The sequence below is a fragment of the Sebastes fasciatus genome, chromosome 22, assembly GCF_043250625.1.
Source record: "Sebastes fasciatus isolate fSebFas1 chromosome 22, fSebFas1.pri, whole genome shotgun sequence".
NCBI lineage: Eukaryota > Metazoa > Chordata > Actinopteri > Perciformes > Sebastidae > Sebastes > Sebastes fasciatus.
This window is the reverse complement of record NC_133816.1, coordinates 22,846,498-22,860,151: the sequence shown is the minus strand read 5'-3', so window position 1 is coordinate 22,860,151 and position 13,654 is coordinate 22,846,498. Positions and strand designations below refer to the sequence as shown.

Sequence of the window (13,654 nt, the reverse complement as noted above, 5' to 3'; positions counted from 1 at the left end):
ATCTGGAGAACATGAATATCTGCACCAAATTTCACACCAATCCATCCAATAGTTGTTGAGATATTTCAATCCAAAGTGTCACTGAATGACGTTTAGATCCATAGAGCCTAAACAACAATGTGCCTTTTGTTTACATGTGACAAGATAATGGGAGAGGATCATCAACACACACACACACACACACATGATCAGAGCGTTACGGTTGACTACAGTAGGTGTGTGTATGTAAGCAGACACTCGCTACCATAGCAACCGTGGATATAAACAGTCCCAGCATGTGATGAAATCTCTAGTTCCAGTTGAGTAACATCAGTAATGGCTGGAGGGATACAGGTAGACACACACACACACACCAGGTGTTAACGGAGAGCTTAGTGAATGAGTAACTGTTTCCATAAAATGTGCCCTTGAACCAGGCACTGACCCAACAGCGGAGACAATAAGGAAACAATGGCGCTTTTTTCACACAAATCTAATACTGACATTGTCCTATAGAAGCAAAAATAACAGACTAAATAAAACAGATTTTTTTTTTAAAGTTGAATAAAACGCTAAAAGGCAGATTAGCGAGGGGAAAAGGGAGAAATCTTTCTCTCATTTACTTTAGATCAACTCGCTTGAGGTTAAAAATGTCGCTTATATCCAGCGGTGGAAGAAATATTCAGAGCCTTTACTTATGTAAAAGTGGTAATACCACACTATGAAAACACTTAATTACAAGTAAAAGTACTGCATTCAAAATCCTAACTTATAATCATTAGAGCTGTCAGTCGAAGAAAATAGTTAATCGCACTACAACCTATAAAATTGCATGTTAGGTTAAATAAATTAATGCTGTTAAAATCAATTTGCGTTAATGCGTTATTATCACGTTCATTTTCAAAGCCCTAATAATCAGTGAAATGTACTTAAAGTATCAAAAGTGAAAGTACTCATTACGTAGAACAAGAAAGAATAAGACAGTTTGCTACACTAGAATTATGAAATATTACATTTTTAGAAAATACTTGAAACGAGTTCATTTGCATTAAAAACAGATGAGAATATTCTTATAACACTGGCAAATTTTATCACTTCAAAAAAACAGCAAAATAAGGCATAAAGGACTCAGTTAAGGACCGAAAATACTCAATAAGCATCACGTTTTTTTACAAACTGTTTGAAAGTAAAAGCAAAATTACGACGGAGTATAAGGGCCACATTGAGGAAAAACAAATTGAGATTTCGAGAATAAAGTCGTAATATTACGAGAAAAAAAAGGAATATAACGAGAATAAAGTCATAGCTTTACGAGAAAAAAAGTCGTAATATTACGAGAATAAAGTCATAATTTTACGAGACTTTTTTTTTCTTCAATGTGGCCCTAATACTTTGTCGTACAAAATAACTACAAAGTTCAACTGTGAAAACATGTAGTGAAGTCAAAGGGACAATATTTAACTCCGAATTGTAAAAGTGGCAGAAAAACTAAGTAAAGCACCTCAATATTGTACTTAGTTAGTTTTGATTACTTCATAAAGTATCCCGATGTTGGCAGGTAGAAGTCCAGACTGGATAAACTGAATCACAGCATCATGATGATTTCTCTACTGGAAATAATCTTTCCTTTCACAAGAAGCTTAGAGCTTTAAAGCTTCACTAATCTCTACTGGAAATAAAATTACACAAGATGTTCTGAGGTTTAGTTAGGCGGTAAAACTGATTAAGAAAACCTGGAAGGGAAACTCCAGGTTGAAGAAGTGACGTCTCTGTCTCTTTCCATAACAACAGACTCACCGACTTCTATTCAACTCCAGACAGCAAAGAAAACAACCGACTGACTCCTGTTCAGTCACTGACACCAGATACACACAGTAACTAACAAGAACAGGTTTCACTGGATCGCTTTGCAAAGACTTCTGGTGGCTAAACAAATCTAAAACAACTGAACAAGAAGTTGACTCTTTACTAAACTGCTCCCCTGAGAAACAACTGTCCAATTATAGCAATCGCGTTATATAAAAAGGATGCTGTACAGTAACATAACCTCAAGTCCATTGACTTATTTTACCGCAGTTTTGTTACGTAACTTCCGTACATTGCGTAACAAACATACCTATTTTCTGTAAATTATTTTAACTAGAGCTGTCAAAGTTAATGTGATAACGCGTTAATGCAAATTTGTTTTAACGCCACTAATTTCTTTAACGCATTATTACAGTTTTAGGTTGTGGCGGGCTCAGTTTTAAAGCTAGAGTGAAGATACTGGTATCATATGAAACTAGAAAACCTAATGAATCCATCGGTACCAACCATGTCATACTAGCTTGTCATGAAGGAGGTTAAATAACGCTACGAATTTAGGCAACATTTTATCTATACATATTTGTCCACTCCCATGTTGATAGGGTATTAAATAGCAAATCTCCCTTTAAGGTACATTTTGAACAGATAGAAACTGTGCGAATAATCATGATTAACAATGGACAATTATACGATTGATCACGATTAAAGATTTGTATCGACTGAAAGCCCTAATTTTAAGCCAAACCACCATCTTTTCCTGAGCCTGAGCAAGGAGTTTTGTTGATTAAGTAAACCGAAAAACAAATGTGTTGCATTAAATCTGCTGGTACAGTCTTTGTCTACCTCTTTCTAAAATCAAGGAACTATTGCTTCAAAGATTACTGTGAATTTTAAGCTGTAAATATTTAAGCGTTGCTCTGTAAACGTTCCCTGAATGAATAATGTTTTAAAAAGCAGCTTTAAGGATTAACTTGGTTTCTACTGTGATGCAACTCAGGACCACAAAAACCTTCTCAGATCTGCTCAGACAAAACTTTACAGTCTAGACGTTATCCATCTTTTCCTTTCATCTCTTCACTCATTCCCTCCCTCTTTTTATCCCCCATCACCTTCCTCATCTTAAATCTCCATCAGTCAGTCTACAACCTGTCCTCCTTCAACACGTTTTACTCTTTCTCCCTGCCTTCATTTCTATTTCATTTTTTTCTACATTTGCTGTTTGTTGTTTGATAATCATGTCCTGCAGGTTTGCAGCTCCGTCTGTCTTTTTTCTCCTCTTCCACTTGACTCACGGTGAGTACAAATATACTCTACTCTAGACGATTTGTAGTGCAAGATAAAAAAAAATACCTGAAGTTTAAAGTCATAATTGGACCTTTGTGATTATCTTGGAACAAAGCCTACTTGTTAGCGTGCCGTCTTCGTGGCAGCTTTACTGCGAAAACAAAAGACAAACACACCTCAGACCTGTCATCATGAAATATGCAGCATCATTGATGGATCAGATCAGATAGCGGCACAGACACCTTAATACTCACCGACAGAACCTGTTGACCTCGGTACAGATAAGTAAAAGGTTTCACTGTTACGTAAAGGAAACAGATAGAAGGTAAAGTTAATTAGACATACGAGGGGTTTTAAAAAAGCAACTCTAGTCTGTGAGACAATGGATCCAATGGCAAAGTCTACAACAATCACAAATTACCAGGATCCAATTCGTCACATTTGAGGAGATTTATGTCATGATTTACTTTATTAAATCTGCCGAATGAAGCGAAATGACGCAAAATGCTCATGTTCATTTGCATATACGATGCATATTTTAATGATCAATACATAGAAAATTGGCAAACTTTCACTTTAAAAGGACTGTAATGTGTAGATAAAGGAAATATCTGCTCTGTCCAATCAAAAGCAATCAACTAAAGGATGTAACTGTAGTACAGTACCATGAGCTGTAACGTAACCTGTAACCTGGTCATGACAGTTTTCCTCGCCAAAAATTTAGCGCAAGTTTGGAGCGTTATTTAACCTCCTTCCCGACAAGCTAGTATGACATGGTTGGTACCATTGGATTCTTCAGGTTTTCTAGTTTCATATGACACCAGTATATTCACTCTAGATACCTATAAAATAGTAGGCTAACGATAAGGATGACATGAATCTCGTAACCTCCGCCTCCTCTTTTAATTGGTTTGTGGAAAATTGTATGAAATTACAGCATGATATTTTTGGTAATACAATCACCAAGCTTTTTAATTTGTATTTATAAACACATGACTTTGTACAGACCACTGACTCGTAGTAAAAGTAGTTAACAGACCTCTAATCTCCCTCCAACAGCTCGGTCCGTCTCCTTTCCGTCGGATGTTGAGCTTCCAGAGATTGATGGTTCGGCTGTGGACACCTGCAGGTTTTTCTTTGACCCCACACCCGACTACACTACTACCACACCTATCAGCACGACAACTACAACCACACCCATCACCACGACAACCACAACCACACCCATCCCCATCCCCACGACAACCACAACCACACCCATCACCACGACAACCACAACCATCACCAAGAAGGTAATTTAAGCATGAAGGGTTAGCTGTAGTCACCAACACCCCAAGCTTCTCAAAGCTAAAAAGCTAGCTAGTTAAAGCCATTAACAATAAACATTTTTGTTTGTACCTAAATTGGTGAAATTTAATAATTAACATGTGAGAAGTTGGTTTTGACATGTGCTTTTGTATTGGGTGAATTTGTCTTGAGTTACAGGATAAGAAGGTGATGCAGTGACTACGTTAACATGCACACTAATATTCCACTATTATTCAGAATATGACAATATTGCGAATTTGATGTGGGTCATGTAAACAGCATATTCTGTTTAGATATCCTGAATTAGGCTTTATTCTGAACGGAGCATTTTCAGATTTGTGGGATATGCCGATATAGAGTGCTCCAGGGACGACGTATTTTTGTAGGTCAACCAGGAAGTTAGCATCGCACTGGTTCCCTCCACAAAAAGCCAATGAAAGGTGTTATACAAATAAACTTGCCTTAGCCTATTTTAATCTCTTTTGTATAATTTTCCAGCAGGTTGTGGCAACAACAACAACAACAACCAAAAAGCCAGCTGTCCAATCACCCCCAAGGAAACCAGAAACCAAAAACACTGGAACACCAGTCAGGCCACAGCCAAACATTGACAGCCTCCTCTACTACCTCATGGCCAATAACAGAGGACACTGGGAGCCAATGGGAGGGCTGCCTCACAGAGGTTACGATACGTCATCAGAAAGTGACGAGTCAGCTGAAACGCCGCTGAACAGAGCGGGAAGGACGGACAAGAACAGATGGAAAATAGGTTCGTTCTCTTCAGAGGACTCGAGTGACGAGTCTTAACATTTTAGTTTTTAAACAAAGATGGAAGAAATTATTATTATTATATTAACAGTTTCTTGACACATTAGCACATCTGTTGGTTTACTAATGATTAAATGCATTCACTGGAAAGGGCTTTCCGTCAAAAAACATCACAAATCCCAAGATTACCACTAAATGTATTGTTAAATTTGTTGCTAGTAAGTATTGTGCACTAAAATATTAAGATTTCCAGGACAATTTAGATATATGTCTGTTAGCTTAGCTGCTGCCATTAACCAAAACCAACACAACCAATCTTCATCTTTAAAAAACTTCTTTATTCTTAAAATGCCCACATTAAAAACAATTGCTGTCTGTTTAACAATTGTTAAAAAAGTACAAATATGCCGGATTTCCTTCAAAAGATATCACAAATCCCAAGATTTTACTAAATTTATTGTTAAATTTGTTGCTACAATTGCAACAATTGCTGTTTGTTTAACAATTGTTAAAAAAGTACAAATATGAATAACCTGTTTGCTGCTTTATTAAAAAGATGTAACATAAAAACACAACCTGAAAACTTTTGATTAGCTGTCATTAATAAAATGTATAATTTCATTTTTGTATTTGCATCATTATTTCTTAAGTATTGTGCGCAAAATATTACAATTTCAAGGAAAATTTAGATGTATAAATGTTAGCTTAGCCGCTTCCATTAACCATAACCAACACAACCAATCTTCATTTATATAAAGCTTCTTTATTCTTTAAATGTCCACATAAAACAATTGCTGTTTGTTTAACAATTGTAAAAAAATATATGATTATTGTTAAAAATTGTTAAAAATGTATTATGATTATGAATAATCTGTTTGCTGCTTTAAAAAGGTGTAACATTATAAAACAAACCTGATAATGTAGTGACCAGGGTGCTAATTCATGGATATGTTTAGCTGCCATCACATTAAAGTAAAGGGATGCATGTTGTTATGGTGTTATCAGGTGTATCAGTACTGTTGTGTCCGTGATGATGTGGTTCTGATGGAGGAAGTGGTTGTTTGTCTTTCCTCTGATCCTTGGAAGTGCCTTTGTTGTGTTTGCCTGAGAAAACATCAGAATAAATATGTTGCGTGTCAACTAAAAAATCCACAATAATTTATGTCTTCTTTGCCTAAAACATATTTTTCTTATGTTGCAGCTATTAACATTATGTCTTGTATTGGATAAGAACCATTGGGAGAAAAATAGTTAGTTGACAGTACTTTTAATCGTGTTTTAGATTGAGGGGGGATTTTGTTTGATGTACAGAAGTTCAAAAAGTGGACGGTCTCTGCTGAGCTCTATGGTGAAGTGTGTTTACGTACCTTCTCTTCCTCTGAGCTCTGGCAGCGCTGAGCTTCTCAGATCTGGGAAATGGATGTCTGACTTCTTTTTGGTCGCTATAACGCCACCGCTGTTACCAAGGTTACAGCGATCGGACAGGAAGGGACGCTCGCAGATCAGATTCTTCTCGGACACCTGAAAAGGAGAGACGACGGTAACTTTGGAAGAGCGCATTCACATTTGTTGTGTAAAACAAGTGAAACACTGTGTTACCTGTGCAGTGTGTGATCCTGTAATGTGGCTGGACATTCGACTATAAACGCCACCGTGGTGCCTCGGCTTGTCTACACACCTGTGAAGAACACAAAGAAACGCCATATATTAAATTACAAAACATTTGATTAACAACGAAGTCTTAAAATATTGAAACTTACCAAATAATTCATGTTTTACTGTCAATGTTAAAATTTCAATGGACGTATTTTGAAGAAAAACGTATTTTAAACACCTAAAAGAAAGAACCACCTAAAAAAGTCAATATCAGTTCAAGTGTACACTATATTTAGAATATTTTCACCGGTTTACCTTGCTGTGAGACAGCTAGACAATCTATGTTTCTGATGGGGAACTGAAGCAGTCATCTAAGCTTTCGCTAAAGCCACCAGACTCCATTGAAAAAAAATGTAATTTTACTTCGTAGAACACGAGGGTTGCTGGTCCACTGTTACCTCAATCAGTTAGTTTGTTTGTGTTATTGTGTGACTTTGGTTAGTTTGGATTCACCAAAGTCACACTATAGCATGAACAAACTAACCGATCGAGGCAGCGGTAGACCAGTAACTCCCGTGTTCTGTGAGGTAAAATTACAGTTTTTTTTCAATGGAGTCTGGTGGCTTTGGCGAGAGTGTAGATTGATACAACGGTTTCAGTCCCTCGTTGGAAAGACCTGTCTCACAGCAAGTTAAACCGGTGAAAATATTCTAAATATAGCGTATACTTAAACTGATATGAATTTTTTTGAGTGTCTAAAATCTGCCTCCGTCCACAGCAGTATATTGCTTTACTCCTGTCTGTTTCTCCAAACTCCATCTACTGTAGGTAATACACCGACTACGGAGAAGTACCTCATACAACCCCACTTTAAAATACTACAACTATCCCTTTAAGCCTAAATAACTCTGAGGTGTGCTCACAGTTTTTATTTAGTAACTTATTGTACTCATGTGTGAGAACTTAAGTACCTAAGGCCGTGTGTCCCAGGATGGAAACCTGCCCCCAGGGAAAGGTGATCGCTGGTGGCTGGGCTGACGACGGAGAAAGAGGGGATGAGGGGTGTGGAGGATGGAGTGAGGAGGAGAGGAGTGGAGGAGGGAGGAGGTGGAGGAGGAGGCGGTGAAGACGAATGGGTTACACTGAAATCTGTGGTGTCCACGTTGTGAAAGACTGAGCTTCTTGTCGAAGCTTTGCGGTCTGGAGTCGCTGTAGAGGTGAACGAAGTCGAATCTGCGATTGTTGTGTCGTCTTTTTCTGGGTTGTCTCTTTTTTTTCTTGCCTCTGAAGGAAATGCAGTTCTCTTTAGGGTCATTGTTGCGGCGTAGTTGCTAAAAGACCCAAGTTTTGTTTTAGGTTCTCCGATCAAAGGTTTGAAGTGAGGGGGTTTCAAGGATTTCTTGTTCGGTTCAGCTTCATTGCTGTTGCTCTTTTGCTCATTGTAAGAGTTGCCAGAAACCTTTAAGGTCTGATTTAGTAAAGATCTGGGTGTTGCATTGATGGACAAAGAAAGTGCTAAATCCTCCCTGTTCTCTTTATCTGAGACTTTCAATGTTTTCAGAATAGCAGTCCCTACTGACGTGCTGGTTTTAGAGATTTCATTCGGCATGGAGGTGGTGGTCTTGGACTTAGAAGTGCTCTGCAGATGGACACTGCAGGGATCAGAGGATTCAGCACACTCCTTGTAATCTCCACCTGAAGCATCAGATATCTCAACGTGGTTTGCAGCTGTTTTGGTCACCGGGCTCATCGTCAAGCATCCGTGATCCTCCTTGAAGTCTTTGTTTGAACGACTATCCTGCTGAGTTCTGGTTGCGTTCGATACTTCTGTAAGTTCTCCGTTTGTTGGAAGGCCTCTCGAAGGTTTGTCGGGTACACGTGTGGTGTCATTTGTGGCTTTAGTATCTGAAGACAAATTTGAGGTTTCTTTAGGTAGTGTTGTAGTGCTGTGGGCAGAGGACTGCCTTGAAAGATCTGAGGTAAGAGTCTTGGATGGGCTGGTGGACAAAGATGTGTTTTTGGTCATCTTGGGGCCAAAGTTTGAGGTAGTCTTTGAGGGTTTGGGGTTTGAGGGTAGGACTTTTGGACATTCAAAGGTCCATCTTTGCTCTGTGTCCATGTTTGAACAATACTCTGAGGTCTTAGTTGTCTTGCATGGCTTGGTGACAGAAGGGGTAGCGACCTCAATACGGTCATCGCTTGACGGTTGAGATGCTTGAAGTGTCAACACTTGATCGCTATTTGATATTTTAGAAGTTGTTGAAGCACCATCAAGGTATTCTGTAGTGGACATTTTCCCAGTTTTCTGTGTTAAGTGGATGTCAGGTTCCTTTCTCAAGTCGACACCAGTGGCTTTTCCTGGTTTACCTTTCATGGCCACAGTCGTTTTTGCCGCATTATCGATAATCTTGGCGCCTAATGTTTTGGATTGTTTGGTGGAGTTGGAGTTGGAGGTGGAGGTGGAGGTGGACATCGAAGGTTCTGAGGTGTTACGAATAGTTTTAGAAAGCTTCGACGGTTGCTTTCCTTTTGTCTCCTTGTTGACTTTCTCATCCACATCTTCAGGTTGTTTCTTGTCTTTGCTTCTCCGGTTCTTGTCATCACCGTCGTTCCTTTCTCTTCTTGGAGTTTTGGTTATTTTGGGAAGGGTGGAGTTTTCTCTGTGGTCTTTTTGGATCTTAGCGTTCAGCTCGTCCAAAAATCTGTATAGATGCAGAGAAAGAAGAAAATTTTGGTGTTTTTTCTCCTGGGATCACTAACACACATTTTCAAGGTGAACCAGCCTACTCCAAAGGCCCAACTGGGAGACTGGGTAACGTAAAACAAACAAACCTGATGTGGAAAGAGTCTTGTGTGAACAGAGGATGTTCTTGCAGATCTGAACACTGAGGTCGTCTTTCTGGATCCATCTGGAGACAACTCTGAAGGAGAAGAACTCAACTATGTGAAGAACTCAGAGACCCCTCTGAAACGAAGCGTACTCAGACCTCCTCGGGAGGTGGTCTGATTGTGTATTTGTATTGTGACATTTAAGTCCGAGTACCTGAGCCAAGTCGAGGGCGGTGGGTGTGATTGTCGGGAAGCGCTGCTCCAGTCGGACTCTGCCAGAATAGTCATGCAGTCTGACTCCGGAGAAGACGGGATTCCTGTAGAACAACTCCTGGTGTTGAGCTGTCAGGTTACCTAGGAGAACCCAGAAGAGTAAAACTGTGTTGAGAGAGTTAAAAGAGAAGATTTTGGATATTTTGATGTAGTATATGTGTTTACCGAAGCACCTGACGATGTGGTAAATCTGGTCGAGGTCGGAGTCTCCGGGAAACAGAGGCTGACCTGTTAACATCTCTAATAACAGACAACCAACAGCCCACACGTCTACCGGTCTACACGCACACACAGAAACACACACCTGTTAACATCTGTATCAACAGTCAACATACTAATACATCCTCAGGTGCACACACTAACACCTACTTTCCATACTTGGTGTCTCCCACCAGCAGTTCAGGTGCTCTGTACCAGCGAGTGGCCACATAGTCGGTATAGATGCCCGCCTCAGCAGGCGACGTCATGGTCCGGGCAAAGCCAAAGTCGCACATCTTAACCACGCCCCCCTGAGAGATGAGTATGTTCTCCGGTTTGATGTCACGGTGGATGATCTAGGAAGGAAAGAGATGATAAAATATACATGAAAATGCCAGCCATATTGGAGAAGACGTGGTTCATTTCTCTGATTTCCTCACATTTTGCTGGTGGCAGAAGGCTGCAGCCCTCAGGATCTGGTACAGGTACTGCCGGCCGGTGTCCAGGTCTAGTCCGCTCGGGTTTTGCTCCAAGTCGTCCAGAAGGGTTCGCTCCACGAACTCGAACACCAGATACCAGCGGCGGCGGCGCTTCCACACTTCTAGAAGGTTCACCAGGTTGTCGTGACGTAGTTGCTTTATGGTTAGAAAGATGAGAGCGGAGAGTAATTAATATAATAATAATTAAAACAGGAAAAACATGCGACTAACATTGTATTAAATATTTTTTTACATGGTGCCAATTGCCTTCGCTTTGAGTGGACACCGTAAACTGTATATAAGAAGTTGACGTAGTCACCGTAACGTCACCCATTGGTTTGTGGACTACAGTTTTGAAGCCTTGAGTTTGGCATTTTTTGGCATCGCCATTTCGTTTTTTTGGAGCCAGAAGTGACACGAGAGGGTGGAGCTACGTACAACTGAACACATAACCAAGACATTTTTTAGGCAACTAAAGGTTGCAATTAACTTTCATGCACCGAAAACACACTGTGAAAGGGTTAAAATCAATCACCAGGTAGCCCCGCCCTAAAGCATCCCCTGCTTTATGGTCTATCTGATTCTAAATGGGACCATAATTTACTAAATGAACATCATGCTGTATTGAAGAAGACTTGAAACTAGCGATTGAGACCATAAACTCATGTTTACAATGTTTACTGAGGTAATAAATCAAGAAAGAAGTAGACTCATTTTCTCAAAGACTTCTATACAATCAAACTTCTTTTTGCAACCAGAGGAGTCGCCCCCTGCTGGCTGGTAGAGAGAATGCAGCTTTAAGACACTTCAGCATTGGCTTCACTTTTCAGACCCTGGAGGTTGAAACTCATGGACTTCTGGCACCGGCTGATTTGAATGGTTTTAGTTTCATAAGTGTGAGTCCAAGAAGCCTGCGTGTTATTGTTAAATCAGTCATACTTTTGTTCTTAAGTGCTGCCTTAAATGTAGATTTTATTGTGCAACATGTTGCAGTAAAATAATTAATAATTGTCCAAAAAGCTTAGGTGTAATATTTATAGGAAATATATTTGCCAAAGGAAAGACAGACACATTTTATAGAATCAAGAGTTATTTTCTTGATATTTGAGCAACAATTCATTTTTGTTCTGTCCTGCAAAGTCAGTTTTTACTTGCCGCTATACAAATTGTTTTATATATTAGAGGTTAATAGGTATATCCATCGTCAGCTCCAGAAAAAAACAATGTGTTTAATTCTCTTTTACTGCCCGATCAGGCAGAGTTGATAGATTTAGTAGCCCGATGTGGCATTTTACTTGCCCCGGGCAAGCAGGTAATCCTTATTGTTGGGCCCTGTACTCACTCTCATATTAAAGACTGAGACTAATAATAGTAATAATCCAGACGGCGTCTCGTCTTCCAGTGTTTCCTCTCATGTCAAGAATATGACTCTGAGTTTTTTTGTCTTGTGATTGACAGGCTGCTCTCCGGTTTCAGTCTCATACAGACTCATTGATTGATTGATTGGCTGATTGATTGATTGACAGGTACCCTCAGCAGCTTGATCTCCCTCAGGGCGATCTTCTTCACCGTCTTGTCGTCGTCCGAGTCCACGAACTTCTTGATGGCGACGAGGCGGCCGGAGTCTCGGTGACGGCACTTCAGCACGGTGCCGTAACTGCCCTCTCCGACCAGACCCAGAGACTCGTAACGCTCCATGAAACACTGGAGGGACGACAACACTAATATCACACAAAAATACATTTTAATAACCTATTACTGCTCTTAATAGTTTATGTTTGTTTTTGTTAATGTATTATTAATAAAGTTAACTTTGTTAATGAATTAGTAATAATGTTAATATTGTTAATGTATTAGTAACAATGTTAATGTTTAGTAATAATGTTAACATTGTTAATGTATTAGTTTTAATAATAATATTAATAATGTAATTTTTTTTAGTAATATGTTAATGTCAATGTATTAGTAATCATTTTAACATTGTTAATGTATTAGTTTTAGTAATAATATTAATAATGTAATTTTTTTAGTAATATGTTAATCATGTTCATGTATTAGTTATAATGTTAAGATTGTTAACATATTAGAATTAGTAATAATATTAATGTTAATGTTTTAGTAATAATATTAACAATGTTAATGTATCAGTAATAATGTTAATGTATTAGTAATAATGTTAACAATGTAAATGTATTAGTAATAATGTTAACATTGTTAATGTATTAGTTTTAATAATAATATTAATAATGTAATTTTTTTTAGTAATATGTTAATGTCAATGTATTAGTAATAATGTTAACATTGTTAATGTATTAGTAATAATATTAACAATATTAATGTATTAGTAGTAATGTTAACATTGTTAATGTATTAGTAATAATGTATTTCTCACTATTTTTACAAACCAATCAATCGATTAATGGAGAAAATTATCAGCAGATTAATCTATAATGAAAATAATCAAGTTAATAGTTCAAAAGTAGCTCCAGCTCAACAGACTACAACAGTAAAATCCTGCTTTTACATTAATGCATCAGTAATAATAATATAATCATAAGATATATAATAGTACAACAGTCACAGTTTAATACTTTAACTACATTTAACTGATTATACTGACATTCTTTTACTGAAGGAGTATTTTCAGTGAGTATTTTATAGCGTGGTATTAAAGGATACTGAACTTAATATAATAAAGTCATAATAAAGGTTACACACTAACCTTGCAGGTGGATTCCTTTATCGGTTAAATTGCAGCGTTGAACTTCAACGTAAACACTGGAGTAACGTTTTGTTAGTGTACGTGTGTGTGCGTGTGTGTGTGTGTGCAGTAACTCGACCCTGTGTGTGTGTCACCCAACACGTTGCCATGGTAACACCTCCCACCATGCTCCATGCAGAGATGTATTGATTCAACCTTTTGGTCGTGTTGGAGGCTGAATAAAGTTTGTTTTCAATATTAATTATGACATATTATTATATTATTATTATAGTAAATAAAAGAGGACATAATTAAATTTAAAAATGTGGAAATATAAAGAGGAATAAATAAAAGAGGAAATAATTAAATAAAAAATTGTAGAAATATAAAGAGGAATAAATAAAGGAGGAAATAATTGAATAAAAATGTGGAA

General features: G+C 38.1%; 1 protein-coding gene across 2 annotated transcripts; it reads right to left on the bottom strand.

Annotated features, from left to right (window-relative positions):
* Positions 1–4,879: 4,879 nt before the first annotated feature.
* On the bottom strand, positions 4,880–13,391 carry LOC141761355 (uncharacterized). Of its 2 annotated transcripts, none has more exons than XM_074624699.1 (11): positions 13,243–13,391; positions 12,051–12,224; positions 10,482–10,676; positions 10,213–10,397; positions 10,009–10,121; positions 9,785–9,924; positions 9,574–9,662; positions 7,713–9,443; positions 6,745–6,823; positions 6,513–6,666; positions 4,880–6,249 (listed from the first exon to the last, which is right to left on the bottom strand). In XM_074624699.1, exons 2-11 carry the CDS (start codon positions 12,216–12,218, stop codon positions 6,113–6,115), a joined length of 2,991 nt encoding a protein of 996 aa, XP_074480800.1. In that variant the 5' UTR covers positions 12,219–12,224; positions 13,243–13,391; the 3' UTR covers positions 4,880–6,112. The 2 variants fall into 2 exon arrangements, with proteins under 2 accessions (XP_074480800.1, XP_074480801.1); XM_074624700.1 differs by having other exon boundaries at positions 12,051–12,241; positions 13,243–13,338.
* Positions 13,392–13,654: the final 263 nt, after the last annotated feature.